This window comes from Dromiciops gliroides, chromosome 3, assembly GCF_019393635.1.
Source record: "Dromiciops gliroides isolate mDroGli1 chromosome 3, mDroGli1.pri, whole genome shotgun sequence".
In the NCBI taxonomy this organism is placed as follows: Eukaryota; Metazoa; Chordata; class Mammalia; order Microbiotheria; family Microbiotheriidae; genus Dromiciops; species Dromiciops gliroides.
Window position 1 is genome coordinate 105,743,980 of NC_057863.1, and position 20,372 is coordinate 105,764,351.

General features: G+C 35.2%; 1 protein-coding gene across 1 annotated transcript in view; it reads left to right on the plus strand.

Annotated features, from left to right (window-relative positions):
- TDRD3 (tudor domain containing 3) overlaps positions 1-20,372 on the plus strand; it is a 172,922-nt gene that overhangs the window by 65,268 nt on the left and 87,282 nt on the right. The window contains 4 exon segments of the mRNA XM_043996878.1: positions 2,689-2,830; positions 12,195-12,266; positions 14,357-14,506; positions 18,653-18,793. Coding sequence (XP_043852813.1) covers positions 2,689-2,830; positions 12,195-12,266; positions 14,357-14,506; positions 18,653-18,793 — 505 coding nt within the window.

A 20,372-nucleotide genomic window follows, 5' to 3' on the forward strand; every position in this document is an offset into this window, starting at 1 on the left:
TTGTTATTATCAGCCATATTTCTCCTCTACTTTTGTAGTTAAACTCTTTGAGAACCATTCTAAAATTGATGCCTTCACTTCCTTGTCTTTCATTCCCTTTTTTCTATTTCTACAGTATGGCTCCCAACTTTATCATTCAATTGGAACTGCTGTCCTCAAGGTTATCTATCAGTGATCCCTTAGTTACCAGATCTAATGGCCTCTTTCTTAATCCTCTTTCTCTTGACCTCTCTTTATCTTTTAACACTGTCATATCACCTTGATATTTTCTTCTCTTTAGGTTTTTGTTACCCTATTCTACCCTGGTTCTCCTCATACCTGTGTATGAAGAGACTTCTTAGTCTCTTTTTCTGCTCATTTTGGATATCTAGATCTCAAAGCTCCGTCCTGTGTCCTCTTATCTTTTATTTTTCTACCATTTCACTTAGTAATCTCATCATCTTCCATGGCTTCAGTTATCGTCTTTGGACTGATGATTCTCAGATTTACTTATGCAGTCCTAACCTAGTAATAGCCAACATTTATATAGTGCTTATTACACTATGCTAATCTCTTACAAATATCTCATTTTATCTTCACAACAGCCTTGGAGATAGATGCTGTTATTATTTCCATTTTATGTCTGAGGCCAGATATGAACTCAGGTCTTCCTGACTCCAAACCCAGTCCTCTATTTATTATGCCACCTACACCTAACCTCTTTCCTGACCTCCAGTTGGACACCTTGCACTTTCTTATAGCCATCTTATTTCACATAGCTAAAACTGAACTTAGTGTCTTTCTTCCTAAATCTTCTACTCTTCCTAACTTTCCTATTACTGTCATGGGCACCACCATCCTCCCAGTCATACAGGCTCACAACATAGGTATCATATTCAACTCCTCACTCTCCCCTCAATTTCTTGGTCAGGTCCTTGTTAATTTTTGCCTTCCTAATATCTATCATATGTGCTGCCTCTCTTCTTCTGGTACTGCCGCCACTCTAATGTAGACCCTCACTGTCTCACACTTAGACTATTTTAGTAGCTTTCTGGTTGGTTTCCCTGACTCAAGTCTTTTTCTTTTTAGTCCATCTTCTATTCAACTTTCCAGATCTGAAAATGCCAACCCCCTTTACCCTCTCCCCACCCTAATTCAGTAGACTCTAGTGACTCCATGTTGCTTCTTGGATCAAATGTAAAATCCTTTATTTGGGATTTAAAGTCTTCATAATCTCCTCTTTGCTCTGTCTTACCGTATCCTCCCTTTCCCCTCCCCCAGCCTTTTTACACCTACTCCCCTCCACATTCTGTAATCTAATGATGGTGGCTTTCTTGCTGGAGAGATGGGGGAGAGGGCAGGGAAAGAGAGAAAAACAGGGTAAGGAGGAAGATCATGCTGAAAGGGACACAATTGAAAGGATGCAGATTAATAGGCACCTGAAGGATATGGTTAACAGTATCTCATTAGATGGTGGTGGAAGAAGTGTATGGTGTTTGTGGAGAAGGTGGCAACACATAACCAATGAGGAACTCCAAAGACACTTAAGAGTAAACAATGTTGTTAAAGAAATGTGTGATAGAAAGAAAAATGGTCTGTTCATATAGTGGAGGAGAGTGGGTGGCTAGTAGAAAGAGCCAGTGTTCCACTGGAACTTGGATGATGTAAAGAGAAAGCAAGCAGAACTTCCACTATGTTGGGTGGATCCCCTGTAGCAAACTTATGGGAGTGGGTGGACAGCCATGAATGAGTGATTAATCTTTATCATCATCTTATTAATTGGAGGGAACTGAGTTGATGAGATAACAGATCTATTTGAGTATATTTTAGGTATGTTGTTGCATAATTTCTGATCTTTGTGACCACATTTGAGATTTTCTTGGCAAAGATATTCGAGTGGTTTGCCATTTCCATCTCCAGCTCATTTTATGGATGAGGAAACTGAGGTAAATAGGGTTAAGTGATTTGCCAAGGGTCACACAGCTAGTAAGTGTTTGAGGCCCGATTTGAAATCAGGAAGAGAAGTTTTCCTAACTTCTGGCCCAGCACTCTATCCACTGCTACATCTAGCTGCCCCATATGTTTTATGTATACTTAGATGTTTTCCTTCAAAGAATACAGGCTCGGGGCAGCTAGGTGGCGCAGTGGATAGAGCACCAGCCCTGGGAGTCAGGAGGACCTGAGTTCAAATCCGGCCTCAACACTTAACACTTACTAGCTGTGTGACCCTGGGCCAGTCACTTAACCCCAATTGCCTCACTAAAAAAAAAAACAAAAAAAACCAAAGAATACAGCTCCTTGAAGACAGTGATTATTTCATTTTTGTCTGGGTATTACTAGTGCCCGGAATAGTTGCTATCATATAATAGGTACTTAAATATTTGTTGGTTGATTGATCTATGATTTTTTTTCAGTTTTCTTTGTGGATGATTATGGCTCATGAATACTAAATTATCTTGGGTTATTATAATCAAATATCTCCTAGGGTTTTAGCTATATTGCAATTAAATTTTTGACAGGTATATAATATGTATTTTGATTAGTAGAAAAAATTAGTAGGCAAAAATGGAAATAATCAAATAGATGAAAAATGACTTTACACTGTGATTAACTTTTATGGACCTTTATTTTCAAAGTATGAGGCAGAATTTCAGCTTTGGAAATGGAATTTTCAAAATAATATTTTTTTTAATTTGTTTCTCACTTTAGCCTGAACACACCACCTGGAACCAAAGTTAAACTCTCAGGCATTATTGATATAAAAAATGGATTCCTGCTTTTGAATGACTCAAACACTGTAGTCCTTGGAGGTGAAGTAGAGCACCTTATTGAAAAATGGGAGTTACAGAGAGTAAGTATCTGCTGTGTAGGATGCTTTATACTGTTAAAGCAAATTGAACAGAATGTTTACATAGGACATACGTAATAGAACCCAAGTAAGAAAATGTAATTTCTTCTACATGGAATACATTTTTTAATATTATTTTCCTCTTTAGTCATTATCTAAGAATATTCTCTGCTAATAAAGATTTAAAGTTCATAGATAAAGTGTTTCTTTGTACTATAGATGAACAACAATTAACACTGGGCTGATCAAGACCTATTATCTATCTACCTTTTTTTTTTTAAAGACTCACAATGCCTTTTGAGTACATATAAGCTCTTCATTGGGTCATCTCATTATGATTATTATGGAATTGTCCTGTAGGGTTATTGACGGGTTGGGAATATATTGATAATGCTATATGTTTGTGCAGTTTTTCTTACTGTAACTTGTCATATTTAGGGGATGTGTATGTGACTGAAGCTCTGCCAGTTGGAAGTAACTGAAACAGAAGACTTGTGTCTATAAGATAGGAAGTGATCAGGGCCCTATTTGAAGATTACGGAAAGGTGTCAACTTTATTTGGCTTTTGTGTATGTCTGTTGTCTCAGCCATAAAGCAGAAATCAGGGGCGAGGCTGTTGGACAGTACAGGTTCAACACTGAGAGAAAAGTTTGTCTGGGGAAGGAGCCATAAAAGAAAGAGGGATAAGCTGCTTCTCATGTGGGTGTAAGAGGAGACAATTTCATGAAGGTATGAATCAAGCAAAAGGAACCTCCCTACAGAATCTCTTTTTAGGGTATAGTCGAAACAAAGGTGAAGTCTAGAGTATAAGAAGTTTTCCAACGGTACTGACTCATCCAGACTTTCAGGAGAGGGTGATAGATTCAGCAAAGCAATAGCCATTCCTTTCTGAAACTCCAGGGGATGGATTTTTGGGACCTCGATAAAGAAGAGGTGTTGCATTGCTTTGTGCAGGGGACAGGGTAAAACTTAAAAAAGCTTTGGCCAGCTGGTTATAGTCAAAGTACTGGAGATGACTGAGTTGGAGAGTGCTAGGAGGAAATTCCTTGCCTAAGACCAAACTCCTGTAGGCCCAAACTAGTTTTGGGGGAGGAAGTAGATTTCAGAGGGCTGAGTAGGATTGCTTCTATAAACTATTAGAGGAAAACGTGTAAACTGTTGAGTAAAATTACTTGGAATGTTATTATAACTGTTATCATGTTCCCAGCATTTGTCCCTGCTGCTACTACCACTCTTCAAGTTATGGGGAATATGGTACTTGATTTATGATTCTCTAATGAAATAAACTACATTTTACTTTGAATTGTACATATTTATGTACATATATGTCCTATTGGACTGTAAGCTTCTTGGGGCAAAGACTGTTTTATTCATCTTTGTATATTCCTCAACCCTTAGTACTGTGTCTTGAACATTTTTGGTTCTGAGTAAAACACTGGATGAACATTGATTTGGGAGTGATTCTTATAGCTAAGACTTAGGTTTTTTAACCACCCCCAAAGCAAGCACAGTAGGCTAAAGTTTCTAGGAGTTTTTCTCAGGTATTCTGATTTCATGCTACATTACTTTAAAAAAAAAAAAATCTGTTTGGAGAATGACTGCTTTTGGAATAGCTCCTTTTGGATAAAAGAAGGTAGGATTTGGGTATGTTATTAATGCTAAGGATTGACTTATCTATGATCCTGATAATATCATTTAATATTTTGCAATGAGGTATTTTATAATTTCTTTTAATTGTATTGGTTTAAATAAAGCATAAGTTATCTTAATGCAGGACTGGGCTTCATGCTAGTTTTAGATATAAAGAATATGTTGTAGAATAAAAACGAATTCAGAGGAAATATGGTTTGCTGTTAATCAATTATAAAAAAATGTGGAACAGGGCAGCTAGATGGCACAGTGGATAGAGCACCGGCCCTGGACTCAGGAGTACCTGAGTTCAAATCCGGCCTCAGACACTTAACACTTACTAGCTGTGTGACCCTGGGCAAGTCACTTAACCCCAATTGCCTTACTGGAAAAAATAAAAAATAAAAAATAAATAAAAAAATGTGAACAAAGTGTGCAAAATCGAATGACATTTTACTCTCTTACCTGCGACATCTTCTTATGATCCCAGTCCATTAACTGCTATCTGTGCAATAAATCAAGGTAAAATTCACTTCCAACATCATTCTCTGCCATATTCCTTTATACATTGCTATTTGGAATCTTATTTCATACATCTGCACTTCCCTTATTAAACTGTATAGGGTTTTCTTCTTAGGGATAGATGTAGTCCTTTCGCAACAGACTTTTAAATCTATACCTTAATGTCATTATGGTTTTCTGCAGCTTTTGCAGGCTTTTTGGTCTGGTAACCATAGCAATGAGGGAGCCTTAGAGAGTCTCGGTTACTCAAGCAGCTGGCAGGTGGGTTATCAGTACAGTGGGAATTCTGCGGATAGAAATCATAGCTCTAAATGTTAATTTTTTGGGAGTTAAGGAGTTCTCAGCATTAAAAAACAAACAGGGAAAGGGAAGCATTAGAACCTATTTAAAACAAAATGCTGGCAGATAACTATAGACAGGTGTTGCAGCTATGCCAAAATGACAGCAAAACTGTAAAGAAAAGAGGTCAAGACTAGGTAATTTGAATGTCCAGTGCAAACAGGCACCAGACAGTTTGTATCAGATATAATTTGGCCAAATTAATATAATTCTCCAGCATTTTAAATTCTAGAAATGACACATCGTTTTTGCTCCATTTACATTTTATATTTACTTTTTTATCTTGATTTAGTTACTCTGAATACACCCTCTCTTGTCTAATACTTAAAATGATTTATCCTGAGCCCTAGATGATTTGGATAATTTAGCTTTAGATTCAGTTTGGCATTTTCCTTTTGACTGGTTTCTCTTTCAGTACTACATTGCCTTAAGGATTTGTGAGTTAATCTGTATGGATATTTTTACCACAATCACTTCCTCCTACCCTCTCTCCTCCCAGTCTCACATATTTACACCATAGTAAGTGCTTTCATATATTGCTGTGATTCCCAATGTGGGTATTGCATTAGTGCAGTAATGTACCACTTCTCTGTTTGTGACAGCTAGGGAGTTATTTGAGCATATAGAGGTCTTGAAGATAGTAGAGACCAAAGGAAGGGAATCCACTTCTTCCTGACTTTATGCCTCATTACCTCACTTTCTATTCATATTAATATTGTAATTCATCTTAGTGTTGTCACTGTAGCCCTCCAAATCAGGGCTATTATAATATCTATTTTAATAATTGCATTTACATTTTTCTTTAGTTTTTATGTACATAAACCTGCATATTTAAAAAATGATTGCTTTTTATTTACTTTCTTGCTCCTTTAAACATATATTTAAACATATGGGCAGCTAGGTTGTACAGTAGAGTGCCAGGCCTGGAGTTAGGAAGACTTATCTTTGTGAATTCAGATTTGGCCTCAATCACTATCTGTGTGACCCTGGGCAAGTTACTTAAATCTATTTGCCTCAGTTTCCTCAGCTGTAAAATTAGCTGGAGAAGGAAATGGCAAGCCACTCCAGTATCTTTGCCAAGAAAACCCCAAATGGGTCACACAAGCCAGACACAACCAAAACAAACATATTTATATTTATAGTATATTTAATACGTAAATTTTAATATCTATACCTATCTACTTATATGTATATATAAAAAAATGTGCCTGCATATAAGTTTGTATAGGCATGTGTATGCACATACATGTGCACAATACATATATTCATACACATATTATGGATATATACATACATACACACATACACATATGTATGCGATGTATGTGTGTATATGTATCTATATATCTATCTATGTATCTAACTATCTAATCTATCTCGCTATTGGTATCATAGCCCAGGGTCCTAGTGTTTCTTTTTTTTCATCCACTGTTAAATGTTGGTCAAATCTATTGAACTTACTGTTTTCAAGACTTGTTTTTTTAGGTGTGCTCTAGGAAATAGTATATTTTCAATATTTTCCCAGTGTCTTTAGTCCTTATCAGTCATTTGGAGTTTACACAAATTGTCACTGACAATAAACAAAAATGATGCTCTCTGTACCCTGGGGAAACGACTATATGAGTCTTACGAACTTGAATATTGTCCACATCGGCTTTAGGTAAAACAAAACATAAATTTAATTTTAGAATATTTGTAAGGCTAGTGCACTGATGTTTTCTTTTTATTCTATAATCTCTATTTTCATTTTCTGTAGTTTCTCTAACATAGCGATTAGTGGTGAGTGATTAAAAGAATTCACCAATGAGCTGTTTTTTTTTTTAAAACACCTTTTATTTATGGAATAAAACAAGGGGCATTTTCCATACACTAGTAGAATAAAAAAGATGATTGTACACGAAACTGCAAATCTACTGTGCACAACTTGCTATTCCTTTCAAATATACAACAAAATTATCATGTACATTCCCCTCCCAGATGACTACCATTAGACATATATGTGTATTATATATATGATAAGCATTATTCTATACATCCTTCTGTTTATCAGTTCTTCCTCTGGATATAGATAATGTCTTTCTTCTTATGTCCCTTTATAGTTAATATGGGTATTTATAATAGTTAGAATAACTTATTTGCTCAAAGTTGTTCTTAAAACATTGTTGCTATTACTGTATGCAATATTTTCTTGGTTCTCATTTTACTCTTCCCTATTTTGTGTAGTCTTTCCATATTTTTCTAAAATCGTTGAGCTCATCATTCCTGATAGCTATCATTTTTTATTTCCATTACAATCATATGCCACAACTTGTTCAGCTGTTCCTTAATTGATAGGCATCCCTGCAATTTTCAGTTCTTTGCCACCACAAAGAGAGCTGCTATAAATATTTTGGAACATATAGGTTCATTTCCTTTTCCCCTAATCATCTTTAGAAATACACCAAGTAGTGGTATTACTGGGTCAAAGGGTATAGGTAGTTTAATAATTCTTTGAGTATAATTCCAAATTTCTCTCCAAAGTGGTTGGTTCATTTTACAATTCCACAAACAATGAATTAGTGTCCCAATTTTTTCACATCCTCTTCAGCATTTGTCACTTTCCCCTGCTCTCACTTTAGCTAATCTGGTTACTGTAAAATGATATCTCAAGGTTTTTTAAATTTGTATTTCTCTAATCAATAATTATTTAGAGCATTTTTTTACATGAGCTCTTTTAGAATAAAGGATAGAGCTGATACCTTTACATTGTCTTTTCTAGATCCTTTCAAAATCTATTGAAAAAGCACTAGAGACTTATTTTCTTATCATAAACATCAGTCCAAGAAAAATTATTCCTATAAGAATCTGGTTGTTTAGAATTAATCAGCAAGTATTTAAGTGCCTAGGCATTAAAGGTACTTGCTTATTTAAACTATTACTGATTTAAAATTCTTTACTTTCAAAACTTTAGCTCTATCTACAAGACAGTTATATTTTTCTACTCCATAATCTTAAATATTGAATTATCAGATTATGTTCTATGATAAGCATCTTTTTACATTACTCAGTAGATAGTTTGAGACTGGGGAGAAATTAGATTGTGGCATACATCAAAAATGGATGAGTTTTTCTCAGCTGTTGGAAACTTGAATTTCAAACTATAGTCCTGGGGAAAATGCTATTGCACCTACTCCTATTGAACAGATGACAGTTTCTTAGGTGTTTATTTAAGTTCTTGCCAAATTTGTAAAGCTCTTAACAAAGTAGACCTGGGATATGATAGAGTTACCTTTTCTCCACTTGATGGATAATATGTATGCAAATTTCAGAGACTGTGGTGTTAGTAGCCTGGATGCTATGGAAGAGTAATAAATGACTGTTACTGGTACTTATTAAATAATTGAGTTATTTATTTAGACTTTGGATAGGACCTAAATGACCTAGTAATTATCCTTGATGGAATTGCTTTTTAAAAAAATGTACCATATGACCATGTACTAGAAATAAAGGAAGAAATTGATGTAAATTATAGGGGAAAAAATCAAAACCATTTTGGTTTATAAATGTTTCACAGAGTTGTAATAGAAATCTCTGTTGGCCAAAATTCATTGACTGAATGTTCTTAAGGTTTTAGATTCCTTAAGTCTGTTCTAGATCCTCTGCTGGTTTTATGTATCCGTAAAACCAATATATTTCTGTTCTTCCCTGTAGAGCAATATATCGGGAATGGAATTCTCTTGGTACTAACCAAACTGTCATACCAATATTAAAATGTTATTACCCTACTAATACTTTTGGCTCATGTCATCCTTTGGCACTCTTACAAATTTGCCAGTCCTCCTTTTTTGGGGCTTCTAATTACCCAGAGTAAAATGAGCCATCCCAGATTACTCTGGCCTCAAAATAATGAGAATCTACTTATGAATATATTTATACCCTCTTCTTTTGCAAGAGAGATCCTTTATTGAAAATGAATTAGGGGGCAGCTGGGTGGCACAGTGGATAGAGCACCGGCCCTGGAGTCAGGAGTACCTGAGTTCAAATCTGGCCTCAGACACTTGACACTTACCAGCTGTGTGACCCTGGGCAAGTCACTTAACCCCAATTGCCCAGCAAAAGAAAAAAAAAAAGAATTAGGTTTCTCCAGTTACTGAAATTAAATTTAAAAATTGTAAAATAAATCATTACATGCAATATAAATACACATATAACTGTCACCTTATTAAAAACTATCAGGCCCTTTAAAATTTGGTCCTGACTAGACTTTGCTTTTCCAGGGCTCCCTATTTATTCTTTGTAGCAAGCCAGTACTGTGAGTCATGAGACCTGTGTTTTAGGTTTCTTTGTGTGACCTTGAGCAAACTACTCTGGAATTCAGTTCCTTCTTTTGTAGAATGCAGGAAGTGGACTAGATAATTTCATTCCTAATATTTCAGAGCCTGAATTGAAACCTTTAATTTCTAACTTTTAAATTTTATCTTCTGTTTATGAACGCCCTATCTTCTCTTCTGTCCTGTCTCCCCAGTTACCTTTCATACTATCCCTTATCTTTGTTGTTGTTGTTGTTTTTGTTTTGCAGGGCAATGAGGGTTAAGTGACTTGCCCAGGTTCACACAGCTAGTAAGTGTCAAGTGTCTGAAGCCGGATTTGAACTTAGGTCCTCCCAAATCCAGGGCTGGTGCTTTATCCATTGTGCCACCTATCTGCCCTATTCTGTCTTTTAAGGTGTTACTTTCTTCATTATATTTTTGTGCCTCCTTTACCATGCTGTTGACTCTTTTCTGATGCTTTTCTTTTATAACTAATTTCTTTTCCCAGTTTTTCCTCTACCTCTCTTATTTGATTTTCAAAACCATTTTTGAGCTCTTCCAGGAATTTTTTGGGGGGCCTAAGAACAATTCACATTTGTCTTTGAGGCTTTAGATGTAGCAGTTTTGACATTGTTATCTTCTTCTGAGTTTGTGTTTTGATCTTATCTGTTACCACAGTAACTTTCTATGGTCCAGATCCTTTTTTGTTGTTTGCTCATTTTCCCAGCTTATTTCTTGACTTTTAGCTTTATATTAAAGTTGGGCTGTGCTCCTGGGGTGAAAATGGCACTGTCCCATGCTTCAGGTTTTTTGTGCAGCTGTTTTCAGAGTTGGTTCTGGATGTATGTAAGCTTTCAGTTCTTCCAGGGTGGTATGAATACTCTTTTTCTTTTTCGTATCTCTATCATGTCTCACTAACTCATTTTCCAATTAACTAATGCCAACCAAGAGGACATCAATAACTATTGATGACTGTCTATTTTTCTGGTTCGTAAAATATTTTTTGAGTGCGATCTGTGTAATCCCTTGAAAGATACAGAGGCTAATAGATGACAGGGTCATTCTACTTGAGGCTTCATTCCAGGATAACATCCATTCTTTGATCAATGCTCTTTAGTTCTGCTCATTCTGTCACAAATGATGGTGGTGGTAGTGGTTGTTTTTTATTTCTTATTGTTCTGATAATTCAGCTATCCCTTAAGAATTGTAAAGATAATTCAACAATGGGAAACCTTAGGAGTAGTTTGAAACTGGCAGTAATAAATCCAGTGGGAAAAAAATGTCTTTTGGAAGGAGAATATAGGGGCTTAGATATGGAATGGGGAGGGATTGATTAGAGGAATAGTTAAAAGTATCAGTGTAAAAAAATGGGTCTCTCTGACAACTCTCTTCATCTCCATCAGGGGACTATTAATTGATAGAGCAAACTGGAATAGACATGTTTGATCCATTTTCCCCCCCAGTTTCATATAAATACCTTTTTTCCTGTTCTGTGTATAACGAGATAATCATGTTTGTTGGTTTTTATCAAGTTCACAGCAAAAGAAAATTTGGAAAAAATATTGCTTCTGTTAAAGTTTCACAGAAATCACAGAATATCAAAGTTGGAAGAACATTAGAGTGCAAGAATTCTTAACCTGGGGTCTATTAACTCATTTAAAAAAATTTTGCTAACTATATTTTAATACAATTGGCTTTCTTAGGATTTTAATCTTATGTGTTCTCTTTTATGTACTTAAAATATTATTTTGAGAAAGGGTTCATAATCTTTCACAGACTGCTAAAGTTAGTCCATGATACAAAATAGCTTAACCTAGCCCAACACGTAACAATTCCGTCTATGACATCCCCAGCAAGGGCTCATCTAGCCTTACCTTGAAGATATAAAATGACCTCCTGAGGTGATGCGTTCTGCATTTAGTTAGCTCCAGTTGTTAGGAAGATTCCCCTCACATAAAGCCTAGATATGCCTCTGTAACTTTGACCTGTTTCTGTGATCTGGACCTGAGCAAAACAAATCTAATTTCTCTTCTATATTGTTGTACCCCCTCTAAAATTTCTCTCTTTGTCAGGTAATGGGTGAAAGTTGTAGAGAAGCAGATTTCAGGATAATGTGAGAAAAAAAAAAACCTTTCTAAACATTGAACTTGTTTCACACTGGATTAAGCTGTCTCAGGAAGTAATGAGCTTTTCATCACTGGAAGTCTTTATGAAGAGCTCAATGGCCTTCTCTTGAAGAAATAGTAAGGGGGTTACCTGTTCAGGAACAGGTTGGATTCTGAGGTACCTTTCAACTTTGAGATTCTGTGATGATGAGAAAATCAGCAATAAATATTTATTAAAACCTTGTTTGGAAAAAAGTTTATTTTCTTCATTGTAGTAAATAATTGTTGGTGACAATGAAATATTGTAGTTATCTTGTGACAATTCATATAAGCTATGTAATGAAATTAAGATATGCATTTCAGGTATGTTTTAATATTTTTTGTTAAAAAAAACCCCACAAGCCCAAGTACATTTCTACCAATTTGAAGATGTTTTCTCAGTTGTTTAATTTTAATGAAAAAAAACCTTATTTTTCTCCACAGAGCTTGTCAAAACACAATAGAAGCAACATTGGAACAGAAGGTGGACCACCTCCTTTTGTACCTTTTGGACAGGTAATTAAACTTTTACCTTGAAAGATGAATTGTAATTTGGGGAAATTATTTTTTATTGTTCACACTATATACTTATGAAATGGTCACAGAAATTATTTCTCAGTGAATTATTAAGCAGGTAGAAGAATTCAGTAATTGTTCCTTATTTCTTTGCAGAAATAGAGTCATGGAGGAGAAACCTGTTTTTATTGCTTGGTTACTGACATATAGATAAATTGTCTTGGAAAAGGCCCACAAATAAAAAACAACTTACATTCAACTTTAGTTAGATTATTTTCAGAGAAGTGACAATTTAAAAATTAAGAGTAGGAAACAAATTTCCACAATAAATAATTGCAAAAAAATTCAGTATGATTGAGTAAATTGTGACATTGGTGCAATAGAAAAATACAAAGAGATATGGAAAGATAGAGTGATACAGTCCAAAGAAAGCAGATTGGGACAATACATTCATTGGTTATGACTACGTTTTAAAAAACAAAACAGAAACAAACCTCCCTTAGGGGGCAGCTAGGTGGCACAGTGGATAAAGCACCAGCCCTGGATTCAGGAGGACTTGAGTTCAAATCTGACCTCAGACACTTGACACTTACTAACTGTGTGACCCTGGGCAAGTCACTTAACCCTCATTGCCCCACAAAACAAACAAACAAACAAAAAACCACCCTCATCCTTTCTCTGCCTACACCCTAACAGGTAATTTATAGTTGATATACTACAAAATACCATGGACTTTTAATTTACTTTAGGAGTGCTTGTTATATCTACTAGTATCTGTTGTATAGAACTAATTAGCAGAAACTTATCAATTTGGGGTGGATTTTAACATTTTTAACTTGTAAGTCTTTTGTTATACTGGGAATCCTTTACAGAGGTGTTATGGAAGGATATGTCAATCAGTTCATCAGCAAGTATTTCTTAAGTGCCTGCTATGTGACAGGGGCTGAGGATGCAAGTACAAAGAGTAAAAAAAAAAATCCCTGCTTGTAAGGACCTTACCTTCTAATATGGGAGAGAACAAATACATATGTGTGTGCGTGTATATATGTGTGTGTATGTGTATATATATGTATATATTCAGTATAGATATAAAGTGAAAATATACAAATATTAAAAATTGTTAAATACTGGGTAGTTTGAGAGGAAGGTCACTAATAGTGGGGATATCAGGAAAACTTTATGCAGAAAATAGTGCTTGAGAGCTTTGTATTAAAGGAACAGATAGACAAGTATTGCACAGGAATGTAAGGCATGAATGAATTTTCATCTTTACCTCTTGGTGGAAGGAAATAACCATATCAAGGAGATAATAAAGCCATCAAAGGATTGAAAACAACCTAGTGTCAGTATAATGTTGAAGTGAAAATTTTTGCAAACTGTTTTTGTCTTAGTTATACAGTGCATTCACTAATTCTTCTTGAATAATAATTTCTTTGAAATCTAGAACCTTTTCAGAAAATTACCCTAAATAAAATTAGGCATCTTAGCAGAGTGACTTTATAAATATTTCCATTATTAACTGAAAGTCATTTTGCTGTTCAGTGACATGATTTATCAGGTGTATTTTGACTTAATGATAGGATCATAGGAATATTGATTTAGAGCTGAAAGGGACCTTAAAAGTTATCAAGTTCAACCTTCTCGTTTAATATATGCAGAAACTGAAGACAGGAGAGATTATGACTTGCTCAGTTAAAAGCTAATAATGTTATTTTATCTTACCAGCTTAATCTCTTTTTTTTTTAATTCTCAGATTTTTCTTTTTTGTTTTGGTTTTTTTTTTTTTAAGTGAGGCAATTGGGGTTTAAGTGACTTGCCCAGGGTCACACAGCTAGTAAGTGTTAAGTGTCTGAGGCTGGATTTGAACTCAGGTACTCCTGACTCCAGGGCCGGTGCTCTATCCACTGCACCACCTAGCTGCCCCTAATTGTCAGATTTTAAATTCATGAAGTATAGCTGCCATTTCGTGAGTTCTGTTAGAAGTTAATCTGGCATTTTTTTAAGAAATAAAATATGTAAGAGACTGTAATATAAATTGGCTATCTCCTGTTTGATAGTAAATTGGTTTTACATATGTTCTGTATCACTAGAAGTGTGTGTCTAATGTCCAAGTGGATAGCAGAGAACTTGATCGGAGAAAGACACTGCAAGTAACAGCTCCTGCCAAACCACCAGGTGATAATGATGAATTCGAAAAGCAGAGAACAGCTGCTATTGCAGAAGTTTCAAAGAGCAAAGAGGTAGGAAAGAGTAATTTAAATATTTATGTGTATATTGTGTATAAGTATGAATCTATACATATGTGTTTGTGCCTATATATGTGCATGTGTACGTGTTCATAATGTGTACACACACTATATATATAATGTGTTTATACAAATATATATAATGTATTTGCACACATATACACACTCTTAATGATATTTTTACTCTAATGTGTGTCTAATGCATGTCCCATAAGGTAAAATATAGTGGTTGAGGAAGGAGATCAGTCATTATCCATTAGATACTTTTCATATAACACATGCCCTTTTGCTTCATGACCAGCTGGATTCAAGTACTCAGGAAGCTAGGGGCTCAGAAGTGGCAATTATAAGCAGGTAGCATTTGTGAAATGGGGATAATAATAGATCCTCCCTAACAGGGTTGTGAGTATCAAGTGTCTTAGCATATGTGTGGCAATCTACCAATCTTGAAGCGCTGTACAAATGCTGTTGCTATTAATGTCATATTAGTTGACCATGGCTACATAAGCTATTATAATACCTTAACCCCTACTGAAAAATAACCAGGAGTAGTCACCATTTTTTCTTCAAGTAGATAATGAGGTTATGTTGAGTCAGGGAATAAAAATGTAATGGGTTATCTCAGAGCCTTAGACCTTGAAAGGAGAAATAGCACTATCACTAATGAGAACATAAGGAAATGGATTCTTGAGTTGATGCTTTCCTTCTACCACACATACTTGGCCCTTGGCATTTTCAACCACAGCATTCTAGTAACAATAACTACAGCTATATTTTATTTAGTATTTCTATTTATTGTATATAGTTATGAGGTTTACCAAGCACTCTTGACACAACAGCCCCATGAGTTCTAGACGGGGAACATATTATTATCCCTATTTCACATAAAAACTAACTGAAGCTGGTAATAAAAATAAAAACTAATTGTGTGAGCACCCTGTCTACCTGAAATAGGTCATTTTGCCTACGGTAGATTCTGGGATTTGGACATGGTTAGGTGGACAGGAGGTGGGATGGATATTCAGAAGTATAGCTAAGATTCTGGGGCTGGATTTACCTGTCCATATCGAAGGTCATGCCTTCCTGAGAGGGGAACAGGTAGTCATTTATTTGTTTGTTTGACAAGATAATAAACACATGTTATGTACCAGTCACTGTGTAAGCAGTGGTACCCAAAGACAAAAAATGCTTCTGCTGTCAAGAAGCTGGCATTTTGTTGGGGAAATAGCATGCACACACAAAGCCATAAACAAAAAATAGACAAAGTAATTTCTAGAGTAAGGACCACTAATAGCTGGGGATAGGAGGGAGACAGGGATAAGTTCCTCTAGGAGTGAATACTTGAGTTTGACCTTTGAAAGAAACCAAGAATTTTAAGAGGCAGAAGCAAGGAGGCTTGAGTAATAAGAAGTCTTTGCCTCTCCCCAAGATTTTTTCATTTTGGATTCAAGTGACGATGTTCTCATTCTAAGGTATGGCAAGGAGTTCTCCTGTATATGCCCTCTAAGTAGCTGGGGTGTTTGCTCTCAGATTCGTCTCTTGGAGATGGGCCTAGAAGGTTTCTTTTAATAGGATTTTGATCTGGGAACCTGATGACCCACCCTTGATCAAAAGTAACAGCTACTAACTTTTATTAAAGCCCTTAACTTCCAAAACCCATACCAGTGAAGAGGCATTTCCCTTGATACAGGTTTAGGAACAGCTGCTCATTGAAATAGTCTCTGTAGTCTTGTTCTTTAGCAATTAATTTAGCAACATTTATTGAGCATTGTGTGCAGCAAATGTAGAGAACACCATAATACTGATAAATGACTTAGGATTTAAGTTGATTTTTTTTTATTGCTAAATTCTTTTGGAAAAAGTTTATTTGATTTTGAAATCTGTGAAATTGGTGTTTTCTTTAAAAGCAGATATTTCATAAATATTGCTGTATTTTAATATTATGAAGAAATTATTTCCTAGTCTTAGTTCACTTAGAATAGGAATCCCCGTAACTTTGGTTTTTTGCATATTGATCAGAGGAATATTAATATGTAAATACATTGCTTGAGCTTGACTTTAACTTGTGAAACTCAAAGTTTCATTCCTTAGTAGGTGCTAATTACCTCTAATGAAACTTATCCTCTTAATTAACAGCTAACTTTCCCTTTGAAATAGAGTTGTAAACAGTGAATAATTCTTGAATTTAATTCTTCCCAGTCGCTTGACTTTCTGTCTTTAGCTATGAAAATATATACATTGTAGTATCTCAGTGATTAGAAAACTGTTTTCTTCATTCTTCACTTCTTTCTAGCAAAGTTTATTCCCTTGGACCTTGCTTCCTCTTAAGTAACCCTATTCAAGCATATGGTTAATTTATGAAAAATATTTTATTGAGTTTTTCCTGTCATGAAGAATCAAATTACTTTTCATAAGTATGTAATGACCTTGATCATTAATTTTAATGCATTTAATTTACCATCAACATGGGTTTTTAATTAGGGAACTTTCTTGGTGGATTTAATATTTTTTGCTTAAATTTTGTGAGATAGCAATTCTGTAACAAAATTATAGGCTTTTGATTTGAGTAGTTATAAGTTTATTCTGATCTGAAATAAAATTTAAAATTGTGGGTTTTAAAAAATTATGTTGAACATTTTCCACTTATTTCTACATCATTTATCCATGTTTCTTTTCTATTATCTGTGCTTTAGTGTTATCTTTAAATTTTCTTCTTTCTGTGCTCCATCTGATTAAAAATAATTATTACTATTATTTTCAGCTCCCAAAGTTGTGTGTAATTTAAGATTCTAAATGTGAATTCTAATCTGTTCCCCCAGTTTTGGGGGAAACTGACTAAAATCACTGATAAAACGAGTTTAGGTTTTTAAGGGTTTATTGGAAAATAGAAAGAAAAAGATTGAGAACAGAATTCCAACAGCCTGGCATTCCTATCTTTCCTCAAATTTCCTGTGAAGTCCTCTGCCACCACCACCACCATCAAGTCAGGAACCCAAAAGAGCGAGAGCTCTCCACGCAGGCTCTCTTTCCTCCTTCCTGTCTCCTCCCAGAAAATAGGAGGCTCCTCAAGTTGATTGGCTGGTAGCCTTGATAGACAGCACCCATGAGCAAACGGCATTTCCTGATGCCAAGAAAAAGCCACATGGCCTTGCCCTCTGAGGCATTTTCCTCATGGCAGAGCTTTCCCACAGCAAGTCTCCAGTAGATGGCATCATTCCAATCATTACAGTTGTATATTGGATATTTTATTGGGAGAAAAAGAGAATTTAAAATTATTGAGTAATTAAAAAATGTATATAAATAATTTACTTGGAATTGTAAATTGGTTACATATATAGATGGTATAGTTTATAAAATATTATACCTGTAGTGGTTATGTATACTATTCTTGGGCATCTATCGTTCATTTAAGAACTAATGCTTTTTATATTTTATAATATCTTAATTTTTTTATTACACAGTGAAATAACTTAGGATATACAAGTTTAAATAAGAACATTTCTTCAGTAAGACAAATAAATTAGAAGAATGAATTTGTTCAGCTATTGAAATCTAGTTAATATATATTAAATTTAAAACTTGGCATTTATTTGTAAATGTTAAAATGTTTAAGAAATTTTTTCTTAAAGTTGTTTGGGTACCTAATATGCTTAATTTATGGGCTCTTTTTTTCCTTTATAGTTCAGGATTTACATTTCTTTAAATGATTTGCTGAGAGTAGCACATACAAATTAAATTATGGTAACAGTTTTTAAAAAAATAGCCTAATCTGAATTTAAGAAGAAAAGGAATTATGTCTAATGACTGTTTTTTTCTTCTTTTTTTTGGGTGAGGCATTGGGGTTAAGTGACTTGCCCAGGGATCATACAGCTTGTAAGTGTAGTGTCTGAGGCCGGATTTGAACTCAGGTCCTTTTGGACTCCAGGGCCGGTGCTCTATCCACTGCGCCACCTAGCTGCCCTAATGACTTTTTAAAAATAGAAATTAACATTTTATTTCTCCGTGTAAAATAGAACCGTTGAAATTTAGCTACTCCAGATTTATTGAATTCTTTATTACTTAGTTCCTTAATCTTTAGAGCTATTTTCATAAAATATTCACTTAAATCTCATTTTTTCCTTTTTTCTCCCTTGTCTAAAGACCAAGACATTTGGAGGAGGTGGCGGTAATGCTAGGAGTAATCTCAGCATGAGTACTGGAGGGAATCGAAACAGGGAAGTTTTCCAGAAAGAAAAGATAACAAAACCTGAAGGAAAATATGAAGGTGTCTATCGAGAACTGGTAAGGCAGAAGAAACACAAAAATTTTGAATGTCTTTGCTTGACAGGTAGATAAGGACATCAAAAAATAATTTTCATGTCACTTTCTAAATGATTTTTTTTCTCTTCATGTAAACATATAATTAACATTTACAATGGCAGTACTCAGAATATGTTGTTTATATGCTGCTATAACTCCAAAAAATTTTATTAAAAAATTACTAAAAATTTCACAAATACAAGTTAATCAATTTCTTTGAAAAATAATTTATTAGATACCTTCATTTAAGTAGCTTTTCTTTCATCTCAATAATATAATTGTGAAACTACTTGATAAAGTAAGTTCTTGTACTTCTAAGTATAATAGGATAGGAACTGTACCAGTGATTTTATTGTTATATGGAACACCTAAGTAAGAAAATTCCCTCTACTGATGCAGGCTGGTACCATAAGTGGAATTGAGAAACAATTCTTGTAGAATGTGGGACTTAAGTTGACACTTGAAGAAAGCCGGGGAAGCAAGAGGTAGAGATGAGGTGAAGGAGAAGTCAGACAAAAGGGACAGCAAGTGAAGATACCTTATTGAGGAACAACAAAGAGTCCCCTGTCACTGGATCACAGGATATACAGAGGAGAGGAAGGGAGGAAGGGGGGGCCAGGTTAGGAAGGACTTTGAAAGCCAAACAGAGGATTTGATATCTTTGATCCTAGAAGCAATAGGTAGCAGCCACTTGAGTTTGTTGAATGGAGGTTTGGGGAGAGGCGGGAGAATGAAATGGTCAGACCCGCAGTTTAGGAAGATCAGTTTGACAGCTGAGTAGAGGATGGACTGGAATAGGGAAGAGACTGAGACAGGGAGACCAACCAGGAGGCTGTTGCAATTGTCTGGGTGTGAGGTAATAAGGGCCTGCCCTGAGGGTGATGGCAGGTGTTGGAGTAGGAAGGGGATTGATCTGAGGATGTTATGAAGATAAAATGACAGGCCATGGGAAATGATTGGATATGGGGGGTTAGAGAGAGGATTGAAGATGACACCTAGATTGCAAGCCAGGGTTCTGGGAGAGTAGTAATAGAAGAGTTGGAAGAAGGGAGGGTATCAGGGGAAAGCTAATGACTTCAGTTTTGAAACAGCTCAAAATATCCACCAGGCAGCCAGCTCGATATGTCCATAGACATTTAGAAATGGTACGCCGGAGGTCAGAAAAGGTCAGGGCTAGATAAGGAGATAGGAGATTTCATGCATATGTCTCACATTAATTTTTCCGCATCCCCTCTAAAATTTGTCATTGTTATTTTTAGGTCATTGCCTTCCTAACTTATGGAAAAGTAGCTAATAGATCAGTGTTGCAATGTTTAAGACATAATCTTTAGATACTTGTGAGGGCACTAGTAAACCTGGTAAACACATTGAATAATTTAAATTTAAGCATTGACTGTATATAGCCTTCAGTTATCTTTACCTGCAAACAAAAAATTTAACACTGCCCTTTCAGGTAGCAAGTCTGCCATCCCTGTGCCATTGTAGAAAAAACATGTAAGTTAGTGGGGGTGTTTGTTGTTTTGTTTTTTTATTTTATTGGAAATGTAGGTGTCTTAAATAA